At 38.7% G+C, this 22,246-nt stretch overlaps 1 protein-coding gene across 3 annotated transcripts in view; it reads left to right on the forward strand.

Annotated features, from left to right (window-relative positions):
- Nucleotides 1-20,607, forward strand: part of ZW10 (zw10 kinetochore protein) — a 41,900-nt gene extending 21,293 nt beyond the window's left edge. For 2 of the 3 annotated variants that reach the window (XM_027847335.1, XM_027847337.1), the window contains exons 8-16: nucleotides 4,853-5,016; nucleotides 5,558-5,740; nucleotides 7,489-7,727; nucleotides 9,703-9,774; nucleotides 14,421-14,590; nucleotides 15,450-15,580; nucleotides 16,091-16,222; nucleotides 16,849-17,051; nucleotides 18,941-20,607. In XM_027847335.1, the coding sequence (XP_027703136.1) occupies nucleotides 4,853-5,016; nucleotides 5,558-5,740; nucleotides 7,489-7,727; nucleotides 9,703-9,774; nucleotides 14,421-14,590; nucleotides 15,450-15,580; nucleotides 16,091-16,222; nucleotides 16,849-17,051; nucleotides 18,941-19,061 (1,415 nt within the window). In that variant the 3' untranslated portion in view covers nucleotides 19,062-20,607. The remainder of the gene's footprint in view (nucleotides 1-4,852; nucleotides 5,017-5,557; nucleotides 5,741-7,488; nucleotides 7,728-9,702; nucleotides 9,775-14,420; nucleotides 14,591-15,449; nucleotides 15,581-16,090; nucleotides 16,223-16,848; nucleotides 17,052-18,940) is intronic. The other variant, XM_027847336.1, reaches the window with a different exon arrangement.
- Nucleotides 20,608-22,246: the final 1,639 nt, after the last annotated feature.

A 22,246-nucleotide genomic window follows, 5' to 3' on the forward strand; every position in this document is an offset into this window, starting at 1 on the left:
GCTCTTCAGCAATACATCTATTTCAGAGAATGAGGCACCATTATTATTCTTTTTTTTAAATTAAATTTTATTTTGTTTTCAAACAAAGATCCACCTTCTCCCCCTCACATCTCTTAATTGTCTTTCCAGTATTATTGTTACTGTATAAATTGTTTTCTTGGTTCTACCCATCTCACTCTGCATCAGTTCATATGAAGTGTTTCCAGATTTTTCTGAAACTCTCCCTCACATAATTAAAGCACATTAATATTCTATCACATTCATGTACCATAACTTATTCAGCCATTCTCCATTTGATGGGCACCTTCTCTATTTCCAGTTCTTTGCCACCACAAAAATAGCTGCTATAAAAATTTTTGTATATATAAGTCTTTTTCCTCTTTCTTTGGTCTCTTTGGTCTAGTATTTTAATGAATATCATTTAATCCTCACTCATTATTGGTACTGATTCTAAATAACTGAAGTAAATATAAAACCAAATAAAAGTTCATATGGTCTTGTGGTGAAACATGAGGATGAATACCATATTTGCTCCACATTGTTATTTTGAAGCTCTTTCTAAATTTTCGGTATTTAAAACACAGTTCCATAAGCTGTTGAAAATTACTGGAACCATTAAGAATGATGTATAAGTGGATCTCTGAATGGATTAATTCACTCAGCAAACATTTATTAAGTGCTTACTACAAAATCATTTCAGAGATTAATAGAAACTGCAGTTGTTCTTGTTATTATTGCTACTTATGTAGGACGCTGCTAGTTACTAGGTGAGATCCAAAATTTAGCCCAGAGGATCATCATAAGAAATACTGAACAAATGCAGCTCAATACATCTGGTGAAAGGACATGTCAGTGTGATCGATAGGTACAGGCTCAGAAAAGATAAAATTATTGGAGATGTAATGCAGGAGGTGAAACAGAAATATCTAGGTTTACTGTGATTAAGAAGGACTAATCACACAAAAGTTAAAGGAAAGCTTATAAAACCACTCAGTTTTGGCATGAAAGGAATAATAAAAACTAAAATAAGTAGCTGCAACAAGATTAAGGCGAGGAATGTATTTGTAGTTCCAGTTTTTAGTTTCTCGCTATTATGAAGTTATATAAACCGCATGTGACATCAGAGTGTTAATGACCAAGTATTGTTAGGTGCAATAAAAAGGGAATTGTTTTCTTTGTACATCCTCCTCTGCACCCTCCCAGTTTTGAGAAGAAAATCAAAAAAATTAATATCCTATGTATGCTCACCCCCTCTTGGCACACATACCTTTTATTCTACTTCTAAAGAGCAGCTGCTACTTCAGAGTAGGCTACTTTAAGCAAAAAAGACTTTGTTGTAGCCTGGGCAGGATTAAAAGAAAGGAGGCTACTATGGTTAGAAGAATGGTAAAGGTATTCAGTATATTCTTTTCATCACCTCCTTGTTTATCTTTGCCACGTGAATCTTACTAAGGCTAGGAATGTGGGACCTTTGCCCTTCTCTATTACAGTATCTCCTGCAAATCTTCTGATGATTCCACTCTTGTAACATATACATTTGAAAAGAAAGAGCAACTTAAACATAGTCAGTAGTCAATAAACATAAATACCTACTGAGCCAGGCACTGTGCTGAGCGTGGGGGATACAAATACAAAAGAGAAAGATGGTCCCTTCCCTCAGATTATAATCTAGTGGGGGAAGCCAGCATACAAGAAAGCTGAAAAGTGGAGTGGGATGGGTGGGGCAAGCGTAGATATTATGGAAGGTTGTCATGTGGAAGAAGGAATAGATTTGTTTGGTTCTGGAAGATAGTTTAGCTGGTGAATGGAAGTTAGCAGGAGACAGATTTCTGTACAATATAATGAAAAGCATCTTGTTAAAAAGTGGATTGGCCACCTCATGAGGTAGTGAGCCCGCTGTGATTGGATGCCTTCAAACTGGATGGTGGCTTGTTATGAATGTTGTAGAAGACATTCCATGCTTTTTGTAGGGCTTAGAGTTCCGAGGCTCCTTCCAACTCTGATGTATGGTTTCAGCTCCTTTTATGTTCAAATCTTATACCTCTTTGCATTGTGTATAGGAAGTGCTAAACAAATGTTCATTGAGGATTCTCTTAACTTTCTAATTGCTCCTCATCTCTCGAGGCATTCAAAGGGTACTGAGCCATGTGCTAGGGATGTTGTAGAAAACATTGGATATTGGATAGGAGGTTAGATTTAACTTCCAAGGTTATTTCTGACTCTGACTCCCTGATCTCATATGCAGATTATGGAATGATTCATAAGATCATAATCCTCTCATTTTACAGAAGAAACTGATGTTTATTATAAACCTGCCCAAGATCACAAGTAGCAAGTGGGAGAGCTGGGATTTGAACCTAGGTCCTCAGATTTCAAATTTAGCACATTTTCCACTGTACCACATTGCTCCATCCTTCTTTCTTTCTGTCATGCACAACTCCATATAAAACAATGTTTTGCTCTAAAATGAAGAATTGCTGTAGAAGGGGAGAAATATTAGGAGATTTAGGTTATTTTTCCTCCTATTAGTGTAGATCCAGTATTCTTTAGTAAATGAGGATGAAAATCTCAAAGAATAGTGAGGATTGCCAAAGATATTACAAAATTGGGTCCTAGTTGCTCGCATAATGACATTCTCCTCTTCCCTCTCTTTTACTTAGTATTGGAGAAAATTATGTGAATAAATGATAAAATGCATACTTATAATTTTCATTGGGGATTTTCAAACTCCCAAAAGATCACTTCTACAGTGTATCAGGTTGTAAAGTTTGTAAATTAATCATTAAAAACAAACTTTTGTTTTGCTGTTGTAAAATCGTAGCTCGGGATAGTGTAGTGTGTAAGCGGTAGCATATAAACTTGGGATATTATAGTGTGTAACCCAATAGAAAAGGTACTTGTGATCAAAAAGTAAGACTCAGACTGGCAAACAGGTCATGTGGTATCTGTCCACATCATTTTAACCAAATATATTGTCTAATTGATGGCTAATAAGGATTTTTTTTTGCCTGTTTGTTGTAGCAATTTAAAATTGAGTGATTAAATCTTGTCAGCTCTCACCTGGACTATTGCAGCAGTTTCCTATTTGGTGTCCTTGCCTCAAATCTCTTCCTGTTCGAGGCTTCCTCCATGCAGTTGCCAAAGTCATTTATCACTCCCCTACTCAGTAAACGTCAGTGGCTCTCTGTTGCCATTAGGATAAAATGTAAACTTCTCTGGGCTTTAAAGCCTGTCACATCCTGGCCTCAATCTACTTTTTCAACTTCTTCCGTTTACTATTCCCCTTCACGAGTGACATGATCTGGGAACATATGTGTGAGTATCTCATTAAAGACTGTTTGGCTTATTTAATTCCGACAAACAGAACAATATAGATGCCAAAGAAGTTGCAGTAGACTGTTAGTCCCCTTCCCAGGTGCTGATGTTCAGTCAAACTGGCTTTCCATTTCATGTCTTGTACATGACATCCCATGTTATATTTCTGTACCTTTGCTGTGAGTGCCCCCAGTGCCCTTAATCTGCTGCCTTTTCATTTCCTTTTCATAGAATCCCTTGTTTCCTTCAAGACTATGGTTATACACCATACCTTTTATACAGTGTCCTTCCTGATCTGCCCAATTGCTAGTGCCCTCTCTCACCAAACAGTTTTCAATTTATTTTGAATATGTTCTATAGGTACTTCTTCATATGTATTTATTTTCTCCCTGATAGAATATAAACCTCTTAAAGGCAGAAATTATCTCATTTTTATATTTCTATCTCTGGCACAATGCCTGCCACATAGAAGATTGCTTTTAAAATCCTTGTTGATTTATTATCACAATCTACACTATGAGAACTTGATTTACCTTTATAGGTGATGTATGGCATCTAGTAAAACAATAGATCTAGGATCAGGTTTTTTGTTGTTTTTTTTAAGTTCTGAGTAGGGACAAGTAAGAGACTCTTGGCAGGATGAATAAAAAATGGAAATGAGCAGAGTATGAAAAAAAAGACAGAAAAGAAATAGGTACATTTGGTGTAGAGTTGAAAAATTTTATTGATGATTCTTTTAGATATTACAAAGTACCCTGGAACTCATGAAATTTGAAGATGCATTCGTTACTGCCAAGCCCAGTAATGCTCTAAAGATTGTATGTTATACATTAGCCATTTAGCTCCCAAATGTAGATTAAAAGATTAACACTGTAATGCATGTAAGAATGCAAGAATAGTGGAAAATAGCCATTAAAAGAGTTATTGGGACAGAGTTAAAATAGAATGGGTGAACGGATTCTGTTCAATAAACTTGATATTGTGCTTTTGACAAATTAACAAAAATGCAGTACTTGTAGATAACTCCAAGAAACTATTTAGAGGGGTAGATGAGCAACAGCTTTGGCAGAGTTGCTGAAATGGATGTGGAAATTGAGGGACATTTTGGTAAGTAAAATTTATCATCTTAGCAACTGGAGAGCAAATGTCATCAAGTACCTGGGTGTCAGCTTAAATAGCAGCACTTATATACACTTGTGGAACCAAATTACAGTTCATTGGTAGATGATTAAAATGTAGTTGCCTAATGCCTTGTTTTTAGTTATGCTGTTTGAAGAACAGATTTCTCTGAGCAGCAAAAATATAATAATAGTAATTGTGGAGAATTCATTGTCCATCACATTTGGTTTAGATGGTGGTAGAATTGTCTGAACTGTTTCCTTCTACATTCACCCTCCCACCATCTTAACTCAGAAAATTCTAGAAGACTGACAGAGAGGGGATGGAGAGGGAAAAAACCCCAACAACCCAGGAATATGATACAATTTCTTACCTGGAAGTTTGCTTGTAAAGATATACCTTTTTCTTTTGAATTTAGACTTGCCTCTTGGTGATGATTTGGAAGATGAAAAAGTATCTAAGATTGTATTGGCAGAGATTGTGGGTGACATGATCTGGGAAGATATGTCTGAGTGTCTCATTAAAGATTGTTTGGTTTATTCCATTCCAACAAACAGCAGCAAGTTAGAACAGTATGAAGAGGTAAGAACAGAGATGCCAAGAGGTTACAGTAGACTGTTATTTGCTCTAGCTATATTTTCTTTTTTCTTTATAATTTGTTGTAAATTAAGAGGATGTTCAAATGAATTAAATTATTAATTATGAGCAGAGTGAAATTCTTTATGATATTTTCCCCCTATGGTTTTTCCTATTCCTTTTGGACATGTATTTTCCTACTTATAGAGTTATTAATCAAAGCCTTTTAAATACTGATCATTTGTAATGTCTGCCAGTTGTGAAATGCCTATGGATTTCTTTTCATTGTTCCCTGGAATGCCAAAATGCACCCATGCATTTTAAAAGATCTTTGCAACCTTGAAATTACTTAGACATTTCAGTCGATGATGTTCACAAATAGTTTAATTATGGGGAAAAAAGGCTCTAAAATGACCAGGCCTATGAATTCACACATCCTCTCCATGTGCTGGTCATTCCTTTTTGCTGTTTTTGTTCTGAATGAAATTTTTCTTTGTTTTACTTTTTCATTTCTCAGCCTGTCTCTGTTTGTCTTTCTTCTTTTTAGGTGATACAGTCCACTGAAGAATTTGAAAATGCTCTTAAGGGCATGAGATTTTTAAAAGGAGATACTACTGACTTGCTGAAATATGCCCGGAATATCAATTCTCATTTTGCTAACAAGAAGTGCCAAGATGTGATTGTGGCAGCCAGAAACCTAATGACTTCAGAAATTCACAACACTGTAAAGGTCCCAGTGTTAGAATTTTTATGGTATATTTGGGAAGCAGTTAATTGGTGAAAGAATTCAGTTTACAATTTTTAAGTTTTTGCTCAGGCTGGTATGATGTTTAGAAATTTATTTCAGTATACACATGTGACAGATATGCATAGGCCTTACATAGTTATGAAGTCCCATGAATGCAGCATTTTGCAATAAACAAGCTCCATCAGCACTCAGGTTTATGACTGTTCAAAACGAAATTTTTGTGGTTTTTGTATGTAAGGTACTAAAAATGACCCTGAAAGAGTCCTAAAGAATGTAACTTATATTCAAGATCACTTCGCTCCTTTACATCCTGCACATTTTTTTCCTTAAGTTTTAATTTCTTAATCACATATCTGTTGAGTGCCTGTTATGTGCCGGGCTTCTTAAAGCCAATTTTGATAAAACCCAGCTTAGGATAAAGAGGAGTTTCTTTTAGATTCATTTCCATTTGGTTAGTTTTTGTTTCCACTATACACGTGATTGAGGTCTTCTACATGTCTCTGGTGCTTCAGTTTTTCTTACCCACTTTTTTGTTACCACTCTCCCACTGTGTCCATTCTAGCATAAAATATTCAGTAAACTATTTAAATTATTTTACTCCAGTTCAAACTGGAGTAAAATAATTTAAATAGTTTACTGAGTATGGGTATGAATCATAGGAAGAACGGGATAGGTTGCAGGTATGAAATTGTGTTATTCACTTCAGCTTGACTCATGGATTCATGTAGGTCAGGTTTTTAAAGTTGTCTTACTTGGTCACAAAAGATAAAGTCCTTTCTTTTCTGAACCTCAGGTCTACCCTTCTGTCCAAGGTCAGAAGTACTGTCCAGGAAAGGTCCTCTGAGCTCTTCTGAGCCTGGCTTACATTGAACGAGGTTGTCTTTTGTCTGGGGACAAAGCCCATAATTTTAGATCCCCAAAGTGGCTTCCATTGCACTAACTTTTCATCCCTTTTCTACAGACTTCTTTGGTGTTTCCCTCTTTCATGACCTTGCTCTAAAACGCTTTCCCTTTTCTATCTCCAGTTTCCCTGAAAAATGTGTTCAGGGCTCAGCCCCATGCTCATCACCTCCTGGAGTTTCCATTCTCAAATCCCTTCATGAATCCACCTCTATCTTCCCGAGACTCACGTGTTTCAGCTTCATGTCTTCTAATCTAGTTTCTCTCTTCAAACAGGAATTTTTACAACTGAATCGTGTTTCATTTACTCTAGCTCTGATTGTACTTGAGCTTCTCAGACTCCCTATTATTTGAGGATGGAATAGTGCAAATAAGTAATTGCTCAGATGAAATGAGCATACTGTTGAGGAATAGTCTATGTAAATATTTTGGACAATTAATGTGATATTATAAGATAATAATGAATAAAACATTAGGCCAACTGTAGCTTTAATGATTGAGCAGGATGATTCCTGAAGATTATTTCTCATGTATGGATAAACTATCCTTCATGTAAAAGCTAGGTCAGTTTCATAGCTTTACATTCCTAAATCATTACAGACGAGAATGTCTGTATTCTATACTGTAAGTGGGTTTGCTTGTTTTTTAATGACACCTTCTGCCCTATGATTGATACTCATTAAGGCCCACCTGTATTTACTTGATCTAAAAATTGCCCTGTAGGAACCATGACTTTTTTGATAGAGATAACCTGTATGGAACCCTGCCACATTATATGCTTGTTTCTGAATTACTTTGTAGACACTAAATATTTTATGTTTCAATCTTAGATCAGTCCAGAGTCTAAGATAGCTCTGCCAGAGTTGCCAGCTCCTGATGAAGGTAACAAGCTCAAAATGCAAAAAGCGTCCAAAAGTCTGCACAATGAGATGATGAACTTAGACACTGAAAATAAACTGGGTGAGCATTCTTTCTCTTTGCCAACATGCCGGATCAGTGAATCTGTTGAGAAACTGATGGAGCTGGCCTATCAGACTTTACTGGAAGCAACAACTAGCAGTGATCAGTGGTAAGAATTCTGAATTTTTTGCAGAAGTTTTTGACTTGTTCAAAACTGATATCTAAATCAGAAGTGTATTAAAGAGAACGTCAGTCAGAGTTTTGTTCTTGGGGCCAGACAGAAGTCTCTCCCTTACTTAAGGTTAGTTTCCTGGCCCCCCAGCCAGTGACCACATGAACTTTCTTCTCTTTGCCATTGCTTAGGATTTCTGCCCTAAGGGAAATTTTTACTTGCCCCTACCCAGGCCTGTCAATATTCCCAGTCTCCCATCTGTATTTTTTCTCTTGCCCCCTACATCCCAGAGCATCTAGAAGAGAAGAAAGATGGTGGTGACCTCAACCTAGTCATGGCTAGGAAGTGACCCACCCTGGCTAGGGTGTCCACCCCTATGTAGCTACTTACCAAGCAGTTGATGGCACAGTTGGATATGGTGCTGGGCCTAGAATCAGGAAGACCTGAGTTCAAATGTGACCTGAGATACTTAATAGCTTTGTGTCTCTGGGCAAGTCACTTAACCTCTTTGCCTCAGTATCCTCAACTGTAAAATGGGGGTATTAATAGCACATAACTTGCAGGGTTTTTGTGAGGATCACATAAAATATATTTGTAAAATTTCTCAGTGCAATACCTGGCACATTATAGGTGCTTAAGAAATGTTTATTAAATTGAATTGGGATAATGAGTCCATTTCCATTTATATCCTAACTCTGGAGACACAAGGTTGTTTTGGCACATAAACGCAACTATGGTTGTTTCTGAGCTATTAGTTGGTTCACTTTTAAAAGCAGTAAATATTGAGTGATCCGGTTAAAGAGCAGGAGAGACATAAACTTTGTTGTCTAGGACCCATTATTCTCTCTTGAAAGCATCCCAAAATGTGTTCCACATTTACCACAGAATTTCTTAGTTCTTTTTTTTTAACACTTCTAGCTAAGGAAAAGAAATGGTGCCCCTTAGACCAGATTGAATTATAGGCCAAGTTTGCAAAAGCTTTAATCCATGTGTTCTAGTTATTGTTGTTTTGTATGCAAATAGTAAAAATCTATTTTGATTAAGGCTCAGTTTTGATTAGGGTTTGGCTTTATCAGTTTGTTGCTACTCCTGGGCTTCTATATCAGATTCCTTTGTACATTGGCATTCTTTAATCTTGTACTTCTCGAGAATGCACACTCATAGCAAGGTGTAGGCAATTGTCAATGAATTCTGTTCTGCTCCAGTTTGGTAGGTAGGGAAGGGACAGCTGTTCTGTCTACATATCAAAGCATATTTATTAACATTTCTTTAGCTTAATCATGGCTGTGATATCCTTAGATGTCTCTAGAATCCACAGTGTCTGGCTTGTTGGAAGGGAGGGAGGTGTGGAAGTTTGTGTTCTGATCTGGTAACATACACAAAGCTGAACATTGCCCTTTATATGAATTTTAATAGTAGCTTGAAATTGGAAGAGAGAGGATGATTCAGATGCCATATTGGAAATGTTAGTTCATCCTTTTGCATTGTGGAAAGAGGGGGAAAGATGGATGCTGAAAGTCAGACTGTTACTGAAAGAGCCAAATGAATGCCTCTATTGATGCCTTGCCCTTTCCGGTTAGCGTCAGTGGGAAGGTGACGTTTGCTTGAGGCTTAGCTCCATTTGTTACTGAAGAGATACTTTGGGTGCTGGAGGGCACAGAATGATGGAGAGAAAAGAGGCTTTGGATCTTTAATGCATCCATTGAAATTGTTAGCCAGTCGAGGTTAGTTAGCAAGTTATGGCTGGCAATTTATATCCAGCTAGGTTAGCTGTGCTTCCCAGCAGTATGGAGTCAACTGTTCTTTGCAATCGGAGTCTCCCTTGGGCTGATGACTGTTGCTTCAGATATACTTTATTGCATTTTTTTTTTATTTCCGACACATCATTAGCAATGAACAGATTCCATTTTCCCTGAAATGATTGCATTTGGAAAAACTGCCTTTCATTTAAATTAATCTTTTCTCTCTCCAGTGCCATTCAGCTTTTCTACTCAGTGAGGAATATCTTTCATTTGTTTCACGACGTTGTGCCAACATATCACAAGTAAGTACTGAGCAGGAAGAGGAGGATGTGCCGCATGCTGCACCCCAAGTGTACATCTGAAAAGTTTGCTAGAAATCACTTTTTGGCAGGTCCTGTTCTCTCTCTTTCCCTTGACACACATCATTTCAGGTCTGTGTTGTCACGGACAAGATTTTGGTTCTAAGGCTTTATTTAAAAAAAAAAAAATCATACTTAAGAATTCAGCAAACCTTTGAAAGCACACACTTAAAGGAAAAGCACTCAAGCTCAGTACAGGCCTGATAGTTTCAGGCACCATAAATGCATTCTTCAGGCTCTGTACCTCTTCTTCCATTTGTGCCATGCTCACTCCATGGCCATTTCTTGGCTCCTACTGCATGCACTTCTATCAATGGGAGGATGTTGGGAGAAAAGGGAAAACACAGGTCTGAAATACTGCTTGTTTGCCCCTTTGGCAATGGACTTGGGCATGTGATTGAGAAGAATGGAGGAAGAATTCTTAGTTAGTCATCTGGTTCTGCTGCAACTTTTGTTTCTGATGTGTAGCAACAGTCTCCTTTGGCCACGATGCTGCTTCACTTCTGAGGGTCCTCTTGGATGAGCCCAGCTTTGTCTTTTGGGAAGAGGGAGCTCATCCTCATATATATAGCTCTTTGTATTCCTCTAGTGTCGTTTTCTGTAAAGTTCAAAGTATTTTCTGTTTGCACCTGAGAAAGTGCTAACTACTTGGAGAGAGGAACATTATATAAATACTCATTCACGTTTATTGCTATGAATAAGAAGTAATATTTCAGAATGTATTCAGACTTTGAGGAACACTGGCAGGTTATATCCTGCCAATTAAGTTTTACTCTGAGCCTCAGTTTCCTTATCTGTAAAATGTTGGGGTTGGACTGAATGGTTTTCAAGGTCCTTTCTAGTTCTAAATCTGTGTATGGGAGATGTACAAGTTGAGTGAGGCTGGGTAACCACTTTTTAGGAATGTTGTTAGCTAGATTCATGATTTTGGTACAAGGTGAACTAGGTGACCTGTAAAATCCCTTTCTATCTTTTAAAATTCTCTGATTCTGTGATTTAAAAAAAAATAAGATAATACAGTTCTAAAATCTTTTTAGTCCATTGGAGTGAAGCAGCTTGAAGAGGTCAAAGGATAATGTCTATGAAAGCACTTGTTGGCTTGAAGGTTCTCAGTAAACACAAGTTAGGATGTCTGGATGGTAGGGGGAAAAGGGAAAAGAACACTAGCTGTGGAGGCTGAAGACTGGGATTCAGCCCCAGTTCTGACATTTCTTCACTTTGAAGCTACAGGGAAAGCATTTAACTTTTCTGAACCTCAGTTTCCTCATCTGTAGAATGGACATTGCTTGTATGACCTAGCTAACAGATGGGTTGTAGGTGAGGCACTTTGTAAACCTCCAAGCTCTGGTATAAGTGGGGACTCTTGTTATTGTCAACAACAACAGTAATAATTTGGAGGGTTTTTTTTGATGTCTTATTACTCTCATTCCATCCTTCATTTTTTCTTCCCTCAGTCTGTAGAGGGCACCACTTTCTTTCCAGTTCGAATATTCCCAACCTTAGATTCCTCCTTACCTCTTTACCATCTTACTTCCTTACCTTCTTACTTACCTCTTCTTTCTCCTTCAGCCCTCTGTCTCTAATCATGTGCCAGATCTTGTTGATTCTCCCTTGAAATGCCTCTCCCATTGATGCCTTTCATTCCAGTTACACAGCCGTCCCCATAATTCAGGTCCCTGTTGCCTCCTGTCCCAACTCTTGTGATCCCCACCTCATGTCTTCCCCTTCTCCAGTCTGTCTTCCACGTAGCTTTTAGCTTTCCGCCCAGGCCTGATTGCATCGCTTTCCCGATTAAATAGCTTCATAAATACCAATTCCTCTGTTTGTCATTTAAAGCCCTTCACAACCAGGCTTCACCCTTTTCAGACTGATCTGACTGTGTTCCTCCTGTCCTGGCCTACTTAATATTGCTTGATGCCATTCCATCTCTTCTGTCTGTGCACAGACTGCCTCCTGTGCCTCAGTTTCTGTCTCTCAGCATCCACCTCTTGTAATTCTTAACTGCCTTCAAGGCTCTGCTCAGGTGCCACTGCTTACATCAAGTCTCTCCTCTTGTTCCCAATTGGTAGTATTCTCTCCTCCCTAAGTTACTTTACATTTATACACACAAAGAGCTGTAGAGCTGGAAGGGACTGTGGAGGCCATTTAGAACAACATCCTCCCAATTTACAGATGAAACTTAGGCCCTGTAAGTTAAATGACTTGTCCAAGGTTTACGGGAAGTAATCAACAGTGGATTTGAGTCTCAAGTTGTCTGACTATATAAATAGTGATTCCTTTCCTCCTTTCATTCAGCCATGGGGGCAGCCTCAGGTCTCAGCTTTAATCTTGGCCAAGTTGCTGGAGGAGCAGGGTGCTGGTACTTTAAGCTCAGAACCTGTGGGGAGGAACTTGCTGCAGTTTGACAGGAGGCAGGAAGACCATATCTATGTATATTGAATTTATCTACTTGTGTACATGTTGTGTCCTTCCAGGAGAATGTAAGCTCCCTGAGGGTAGGGCCTTCTATTGTCTTTGTGTCCCCAACAAGACACTGATCACATTGCTGTGCTTAAAAACTGCTCATTGGGTTGAATGCTGCCCAATAAATGCATTGCATTTTCCCTTTGAGGATTTTTTTTCCCCACTGTCTTGCAGATTCACTATTTTAAGACCTTTCTTGGAAACTTGCCAGATTTGGCCTCCCACTCTTCACAGTTGTCTCAGTATGTATTTAACTGTTTGTGTAAACAAACCATTCCTGTTTATCTATTTAAAGATTGACCCTTTAGTAAAGTTTTTGTCAGCATAAACTAAAAAAACAAACAAACCAAAAATCTAGCTTTTCAGTCTTCCAGATTTAATGATTTGTGATTTAAAAATCACTACACACTTAAGTCTCAAAGATTCTAAAGATTTGTCAGCTATATGTTTTTAATGACATGTGAATAAAATTACTTGCTCCTTAGAAAGAAGAATCATTTTGTAATATAAAGGATTTGTAAGCTTATATTTCACTAAAAGGGATTGATCTAAAGCAAGCATACCTGTTGTCATCTTACTGCAGAGGAGAAATCTGATTACTTTTAATTTTTGACACACTTGTTGGTTTGAGTTTGAAGTTCACATTGTGTTAGCCACTTAATCATTTGAATGAAAAGATAAGAAAGCCCCTGACTGAGCTAAAAATCACATCCCCAGGTGATTTTATCCAGACATTTGATCTTGGTGGTATTTCTGTGGCCAGGAATATTCTTCACTCTTTAGACGCATCAAATTTCTCTCTCTCTCTCTCTTCTGGCTTTATGATATTGGGAATATTTCCTAGATGGTTGACTACTGACTCTTAAGCTTTTTTGTACTCTAGACTTACAGTCAATTGAGAATTAATTCATTGAGTATTTGCTATTGTGGGAAATGCAGTAAACGTTTAATATTAGTTCCTGCCCTCAGGAAGCCAAAAATTTAGTTGAAGAGACAAGAAACAATTATTGACCAATTAAGTGTTAAGCCCCTGTTAAACTGACTGTAATTGTTAAAGAGTTTAGAGAAGAGAAAAGTCAAGCTTGTGTTGACAACTGCATTCACACTATTAAATTGTAAAGGCCATCATGTACAACTTCATTGCATTTTTTTTAATTTAAATTTTATTTTTTTCAATGAACACAGATCTGCTTTTCCTTCCTATCTTTCCTTTCCCCATTGAAAAAGAAAGAAAAATAAAATCTTTGTAGCAAATATGCATAGTCAAGCAATAAATATTCCTATATTGTCCATGTCCAAAAAATTTATGTCTCAATGTACATCTTGAGTCCATCCCTTCTTTTTCAGGAGGTGGGTAGCATATTAGGATTCCTCTGAAATTGTGGTTAATACTTGTATTGATCAGAGTTGTTAAGTCTTTCAAAGTTGTTTGCTTTTACGATATTGATGTTATATAAATAACTCTGTTCTCCTGGTTCTGCTCATTTTACCTCAGTGCCTACAGATCTTCCTAGGTTTCTCTGATCCATTCATTTCTTATAGCACAGTAGTATTCCATTACATTCATATACCACAACTTGTTCAGACATTCCCCAACTGATGGACGGATCCCCTTAGTTTCCAGTTCCTTGCCATTACACAAAGGGCTGCTGCAAATAAATGAATGAATAAATAAATGTTTTACATATGGGTCCTTTCTTTGATCTCTTTGGGATGCAGTTCTAATAGTATTGCTGGGTCAAAAGGTTTGCACAGTTTAGTATTTTGGGACTTAGTTCCAAATTGCTCCCCAGAATGTCCAAACCAGTTCACAGCTCCACCAACAGTACACTAAAGTACCTGTTTCCCTCCAGATCCTCTAACATTTATCATTTTTCTGTTTTTTTTTAATCAACTGCCATTCCGATGGGTGCGAGATAGAATTTCAGAGTTGCTTTAATTTGCATTTCTCTAATTATTAGTGATTTAGAGCATTTACACTTCCTGTTCATGTCATTTGACCATTTGTCAATTGAAAACTCACTGCACTCTTTGTGCAGAGCAGTCAAGGGATTTGTTTTCCTTATCATTTACCCATATGTGACTAATGGTTGGTTTCTTCCCTCTCTCCATTTCGTTTCACTCAGGGAGAACCTTCAAAAACTTCCCCAGCTGGCTGCCATTCATCACAACAACTGCATGTACATTGCTCATCACTTATTGACTCTTGGGCATCAATTCAAGTTACACCTTGCCCCTGTTCTTTGTGATGGCACCACTACTTTTGTGGATCTTGTACCAGGCTTCAGGAGACTTGGTAATTTAAGCCTTTAATATCATGAAGGCATGATTGATGGCATAGAACCTCAGCTCACCATCTTTGTAAATTATGAATGAGAGGGTTGGAGATGGGGTGGTGGTCTTGAGCTAGATTAGAGAGTGTATGGTGATTTAATTTGCAAGTATGAGTGGTTATTTAATTTTACAAAGTGAAGGCAGCCTTTGTACCGGTGTACTTTTCATGACATGATTTCATGGTACATTAGAGTTCCCAACTGTATTGCAAGCGTGCAGTGAATATACCAGATCAGAGTTATGTCAGCAGAATGACATGTAATGAGATTTGTATTGTGACAATTCCGTTAGCATTGTTGGTAATGGCACTCTAATGTCAGAGCTTGTTCTACTGCGAAACCCAGGAGAGCTTTCCCCTCACCCCCTTAAGCTGTTCTTGAGATTATTAAAAATCAAAGGAAATGAAATGTGGTATAAACTAATATATTTGCTATAATGATAGCCTGACAAAAGCAGAAAATCTATACAGATCACTTAGTCTTTCAATTTCTGACTTTTCCCTTAGGTGGTGTAGAGATACCAGAATAATATATAGCCTCGCCTGCTGTAGAAGGGGGTACTTGAGTAGTGATTTTTCTTTGCTGATTCTGTCTCTGGGCAAACCACTGCAGATGGATTCTTTATTGTATTGGGAGAAAGTGGCTAATGTGTTAGAAGTTAATTTTTGGTGAACTTCTTGGTAGATTTATGATGCTGTCTGGAGTTTGTCTCCAGATACACAGGACAGGTCCCTAGCTTCTCTTCCTTCCCCCTTTGTTTAAAAGCAACGTGCCGTTAAGCAGCTTCCAGTGTCCTCCTTTGTGTCTTCTTTCTTGTCACAGGGACAGAATGTTTTCTGGCCCAGATGAGGGCACAAAAGGGGGAGCTTCTGGAACGACTATCAAGTGCAAGGAACTTTTCAAACATGGACGATGAAGAGAATTATTCTGCAGCAAGCAGAGCAGTTCGGCAGGTGGGAGACTCTGTAACTAGCTGCCTTCTTGCCCTCAGAGGGCCTTTTTTATGTAACAGAGAAGATAGGAAAACCAGCTTTGTTGGTGAATCTTCATGTCCTTTATGACCACATTTAAGGCCTCTCCCTTTATCTTCTTGTCCCATAGGGCCAATGGGATGGGATAATCTGTTCTTATCCAGGAGGGTGATTAATATGTATAAGTTGGTAACAGTGAGTAATTGAAGGTTGGATCAAGGTTTGGGGAAACTAGAATCAATAGCTTCCAATTCTGATCCATCCTCTTCTACCCACTACCTTACTCCAAGGACTTAAGGTTTCTTTTGTAGTTTTCCCATCTGTGATATGGGGCAGAAGTGAATGAAGGTTAAGTATTTAAGAAACATGTGTTTTTGATTACTTCTTCCTCTAGCTATGTGAAAGTATGGCCTTAGAAAGTATTTTAAATTTGGATCTGAAAAAAAAAACCAAAACTGAACTCCAAAGTAAATAAATGTGTCTTGCTACCAGGTACTGCATCAGTTAAAAAGACTTGGAGTTGTGTGGCAAGATGTGCTTCCAGTAAATATATATTGCAAAGCTATGGGGACCTTACTTAACACAGCCATTGCTGAGATCATTGGCAGAATCACTGCCCTAGAGGTAAGTGCCATGCTATGGCTCGCCAGGTGTCCAGCTGGAGTGAGTTCTTTCTCCACACTCATTTTGCCAAGGATAATGAGCAACGTTTCCAGGTTCCATCACTCAGTCAGTAAAACGACTGCGTGTCTTATATCTGCTCACGTAGGTGATCTTTTCCTTTGTTTTAGTTTTAAATTTGACCTTCAACCCCCAAAAGATGCCTGTTCCATACTGTGTACCAGTTTGAATCATGTGTATATATATGTACAGGAAAATTGATTTGGCTCTGCCAGCTGATGCCACTGAAGCATAAATTGCCCAAACCCTTACTTGTGATAATGTTCCCTGCTCTGTAGCAAGCTGTACCACATTCTACTGAAGAAATAGGTTTTTTTCAGGCAGGCAAAATAAATTGCTGACAATCTGTTGAAATGTATTTACATGTCATTCTAACTTAGGAATAGTGTCAGGAAGCTGATGAAACCTGGTGTCTGACATGGTGTGCTAAAACTGGTTGGAATGATGTATTGTTTCAGCTTAACATACTTGGAGAGTGCGCACCAAAGATTCATTAAACCTTTTTCTCCACCTTCAGTGTGACCCACTTGTCTTCTTTCCCTTTCCATTCCCTTTTTGTTCAATGCCAGGACATCTCTACCCAAGATGGCGACAGATTGTACTCTTTGTGCAGAACAATAGTGGAAGAAGGACCCCAGGTGTTTACACCATTACCTGAAGAAAAAGAAAACAAGAAATTTCAAGAAGAGGTTCCTGTCTATGTGCCAAAGTGGATGTCATTCAAAGAGTTGATGCTGCTGCTACAGGCAAGCTTGCAAGAAATTGGGGATCGGTATGTATAACTTTTCTCTGGAGGCACGCACCCCTTTGTATTAACCATTAAGCCATAGTGCTTTGCTTTGCTCCTTGACTTTATCAAGACTTCAAAGCTTTTCCTTTTAAGTAATAGTTGAGTTCTTTCCTTTGGTAAATTGTGTCTGATATCTCCTTACTGCTGCAGCCACTTTTTTAGATTAGGTAACATGCAAACCCCTTTTTAATATTCTTTTGGTCTCTGCTAAATATTTGGGGATCTAACAGGAATAGGCAATGAGCAAGATGTTGACTACAGTCTTCTGAAACTTGAATGAAAATGACAACTCCTTTGAATTAATTACAGGGATTTCTCACTATAATGAATATGAGTTATGTGTGTGCAGTGTGCACGCTGCCTCCCAGAGACTGCTGGACAACTTTTCTGCATGAGGTTCAGTAGCTTTCAAAATTTAAGCACCATATAGATACCCTTCTAGAAAAGGATTCACTGTTTATTTAATACTGAGAAAGGCATTAGCAAAAGACAACTTCCTCTGCTGTTTCCTTTTTACCACCATCGTTTAGTCTTGTTTATGTCCACTGAGTGCATAGATTGTAGTGTATGTTGTTATACAGTAGTTACGGTTCAATTACATAGATGCAAATGCTTTTGCTGTCCTATTGGCAGTCTCTCTCTAGGTATGTGTGTTACATACCTCTATTGCTAGACATCATTTTGATTATCTTCAGAGGCTACTTCTCTGTTGGTTTAGTGGGATGTGTCTTGTGATTTGAGTTGGTCTTAGATTCTTCTCTCTTTGTAACCACCTTGGTGACTCATCTCCTTTGATATGGCTATGGTAAACCAGTGAGCTTAGCTGTATCTGAATTGATTTCCTTAGATTCCCCATCATACAAACATGTAAACGATATTCCTACTTACTGTGTTAAAGTACTTCTGATTCAACACTTACTCAGGAAAAGGTTTTGACCTATAAGCTTCATTTGTTATTTACCAGACCACTGTGAAAGGGAAAGATGACTTGGGGGCAGGAATGCAAGCTCCTGTAGACTTTTAGGGGTGAAAAACCCTTGGACAACATCTGTAAAGCCAGTGTTCTCCTCTAGACCAAAAACAAAGAAGAGTCTCTTGGATATTTTAGAAAAGTCATTGTTATGCTTTTACCAGAAGAGTAGCAAAGATTTTTTTCCCCTCTTGACGGCATTTCTCCTTATTCTTACTATGTTTGTTTTGTTTGTGCAAAATTTTTATCATATAATCAAAATTGTCTGTTTCGTCTTTGCAGTCTCCTCTGTCCTTTAGTTATGCATTCTTCCTCTGACCGTAGTTATTAAGGGTTTATCTCCTCCTATTCTCTTAATTTTTTTTCTGATGTGACCTTTTACTTGTAGGTGATTATCCATTTAGAATTTATTGTGGTATATGGTATATCCTGCTGGTCGAAGTCTACTTTCTGCCATATTGTTTCACACTTTTAGTAATTCTTGTCAAATAGTCCTTCCCTCAGCAGACTGTGTTCTTGAACTTATTAAACACTGAATTACTGCATTCATTTGCTTCTAGGTTTTACGTGTTGCTGGTTTGCTTTTGAAAAATAATAGACTCCTAGCCATGAGAGTTGAGATGTCATAAACAAGTTCAGACAGACTGAGTGATTTCAGAGTAAAGGAAAACAGACTGCTTCAGCTATGTAATTTGTCGGCCTCTGTTCTCTTTCTCTAGTGACATCCTTATTTACTTTATCCCTCTTTGCTTTTGACCCTCCTTAGAAATGGTTAGGAAGATCAATAAATGCCCTTGTTTCTGGTTAAAACATGCCCAAAGCAAAATGAAGAAACCCTTTCCAGTTGTTCCTGTCTTGTGCATCCAGTGGGAAATCATCTGTTGTATCTTTTGTTTTCCAGGTGGGCTGATGGGAAGGGTCCCTTGGCAACTGCCTTCTCCTCTGGTGAGGTGAAGGCTTTAATCCGGGCCTTGTTCCAGAACACAGAAAGAAGAGCAGCTGCCCTTGCTAAAATTAAATAGCCTTGTTTTCCCATGGAAGCCGCACCGTCCTTGTAAGGAATCTTCTTCTGGCATCGTTACTTATGCCATTCTTTGGAAATGCCTATTAATTTTGATGAACTTCCTGCCAGAATATCATGGAGTTTGACTTTATATAAGACTGTCCTACGTTTGTGGCCTGAAGGAGATTTGGCAGAAAATGTGCCACATCAGCAGGACAAGAGAGGAGTGAAGCAGGGCGCCTCAGGGGACTTCCTCTTATCTGTGGGAAAATACTGTTTTCTTCTGCTTCCAGGGCCTTTTGGGAGCTGTGTCCCGGAAGGAAGTGGCCCCTGATTCCAGACCAAGAAATCAGGGACACTGACTTAGTGGAGAACTGGCATCCACTTCCCTGTGGGAAGGCTATTTTTTGAAGGGAGTTCACAGCACCTTAGTTGGCCTGACAGTTATTAGGTGGACTTCCTGTATATCACCTTTCCAATAAATGATGCTTTTCAGAATCATGGGACTATTGTGTTTGGAGAAGGACCAACAGGCTTTCTGAGGCATTACGTAAAGGAAATCCTTTGTTAAAATAGAGGAGCCACACTAGGGTACTTGGTGATCTGTTACCTTCTCTTCACTTATGCTTATTGGGGATCCTGTTATCCTTTAAGCTGTCCAACAATGCACGTTGAGAACTATGCATTTCTTTAATTTGTTTTTCCCCCTCTTAAGCATCATTAGCCACTGCTTTTTTAGAAGCATTTCATCCTGTATCTGGAATTTTGGTTGGATTCTGAATGTTTATACGGTGGGAGCCTAAGAAAGCTGGACTTTAGAACTTGACCCATGTTCCTGTGAATCTCATTTGTATTTCATCTCATTTTATCCTGTGTCATGTTTTAGGGAGGGCACTGGCATCCATCCAGAAGACAGCAGGAATGTTGAGGGGACTCAGGACCTAGGAGAATCAGCTGAAAGAACTAGGGAACTTTACACTGTCAGAGAGGTCTTAGTGAGGACACAGTAACTGTCTTCAAATATCTGAAGAGTTTCCATGTGAAAGAAGGATTAAACACAGCGAAACTCCAAAAGGAGAATTGTGACAATAGTTAAAGCCTTCTGGACTTGGAATGGCCTGCCTTGTGAGGCAGTGAGTTCCCTGTCATTGGAGGTGTTCAAGTAGAGGCTGGGTGACCACTTCAGGGGATGCTGCAGAGATTCCTTCCCTGGGTGGGATGTACGACTAGGTGACCTTGAAGATACTTTCCAACTCTGAAATTCTGTGATTGCATCATCAGTGTCAAAGTTGAACCTTTGTAGTCCAGAAATTTTTGTTTATTTCATGACCAAGAATTTGTTAGTAAGAGATATTAACAAACTTCTCTAGGTTGTAATTTTGCTTACTATCTCCTCTGAGCTAGCGTCAGAAGTAAAATTGGCTTTTATTTCTCATCTTGAAACTGAGATATACAGAAAATTTTAAATGTTCTTTCTTCCCCAACCCCTCCACTTAGTGCTTACTTAGCTCAGTGCCCAGCAGTGGTGGATGTTTAATAAATGCTTGTGGGTTTGATTTCTGCTATTTGCTGGTACTTAGGTATTTATTGCTGTAATCACCTCTTTCTCACATTGTCCCACAACTGTTCTCTGAGTTCTTAGAAATACTCCCTTCTCTTCTTCCTGCACTGTCCTAGGCAGGGCCAACCTTCCCTCTTAGGTTGGCCCTCTCATTCACAGGGCTGGCTCAGCCCTTTTCACCCAGTCATTCTGACTACTTTCCTTGCTTTCTTTTCTTACTCAGGGGTCAGAGAGGAACCAGAGATAATCTGGTTTCTCATTGGAATAGCAGCCAATTGTAATTAACTAAGGATACTTATTGTGGGACTGTTGCAACTCAAAGAGAAAAAAAATTCTCTGAACTAACTTAGTATCTCACAAGCATTCTAGCCATCTTCTTAAAGAGAAAGAAAAGGTCAGTTTCACATTTTGGGAAAATGCCTTTTTTTTTTTAATTAAACATCATTTCAGGAAGCATTATTATTTAAGAGACTGAAAAAATGGGTTACCAAGGACAGAAAATAAATGCCTCTCAGGCCTGTTGCACAGAACAGCGATTTATTTTGTTCAGAAGTCATTTCTGTTATCTGACAGGTACAGTGCTTTGGAGGAGGAATCTCTTACAGCTGAAAAGCACACTCTACCTCCATTAACGTAGGAACTGACAAGATCGTGTTTCTTGTTCTCAGTAGGACTTGGCCCCTTCAGTCTGTTAATCCCCAGTGAATATTTTTGTATCTTATGGTGCATAAGATAGGAAAGGCTTACACTCTGTCTCCTCTGTTTTCTTGGCTAAGGTGGTGATTTGACAGCTGGTAAGATGTTTGTTAATCTTGATGAGGTAGCCTGTGAATTGCTTGATAGAACAAATAGAAGTCTTATTCTACTAGCAGCCAGAAGCGGGACCCACCCTGAGGGACTCATGATTAGGAATCTCATTGAGGAAAGGATTGGAACCCAGATCTGTTAACAGGATTACCAAAGGGAAAAAATTCTTTAAAAGAGGTCTGAGTTAAGCAGTGCTTTGAGAAGAAATCAGACTCCATATAGAGAGTGAACTTGGTTGGAGAGTTTGAGAAAGGGTATACAAGGAAAGGAGGAAAAACTGAAAAGTATTATAGTAAAAATTAGCATGGAGTTGGGAATCAGACTAGGGTTCCAGGCCTGCTCTTAGCTTACTGTGTTACCTTGAACAAACCTATTCATTTCACTTCTCTGTGTCTTGGTTCGTTCATCTGTAAAATGAAGAGACTCGATAAGATGGCCTTTTGGGGTTCTTTCTAGCTCTTAATTTTGAGACTGGGATCCCCAGAAATGAGGTGCTTATGCTTTGATTTAACAATGTGACAGGCCTGCAATACAAATCAATAAAGTAACTTTTGAAGAAAGAACTTATCAGTGTCGCTCTTGAGCTCTGAATCTGTCCCCTTGGTTGGAGGTACACTATAATTGCAGAGTAGCAAGACCCAGTCAAATCTGAATGCTCTTAGATTTCTAGGAGACACCATTCAGAAATTGAGAGTTTGGGTGCACAAGTGTTAGCCTCCAGGTGGCACTGTTTCCTCAGATCTGTAAGCCCTCTGCAAACACCCTACCTCCCCAACCCCAGGTCTACAGATATATCAGGCCTGGCTCTGGTCGTGGAGCGGGGCCCCAAGCTTTCT

This window comes from Vombatus ursinus, unplaced genomic scaffold (genome assembly GCF_900497805.2).
Source record: "Vombatus ursinus unplaced genomic scaffold, bare-nosed wombat genome assembly UNPS02015398.1, whole genome shotgun sequence".
Lineage (NCBI taxonomy): Eukaryota > Metazoa > Chordata > Mammalia > Diprotodontia > Vombatidae > Vombatus > Vombatus ursinus.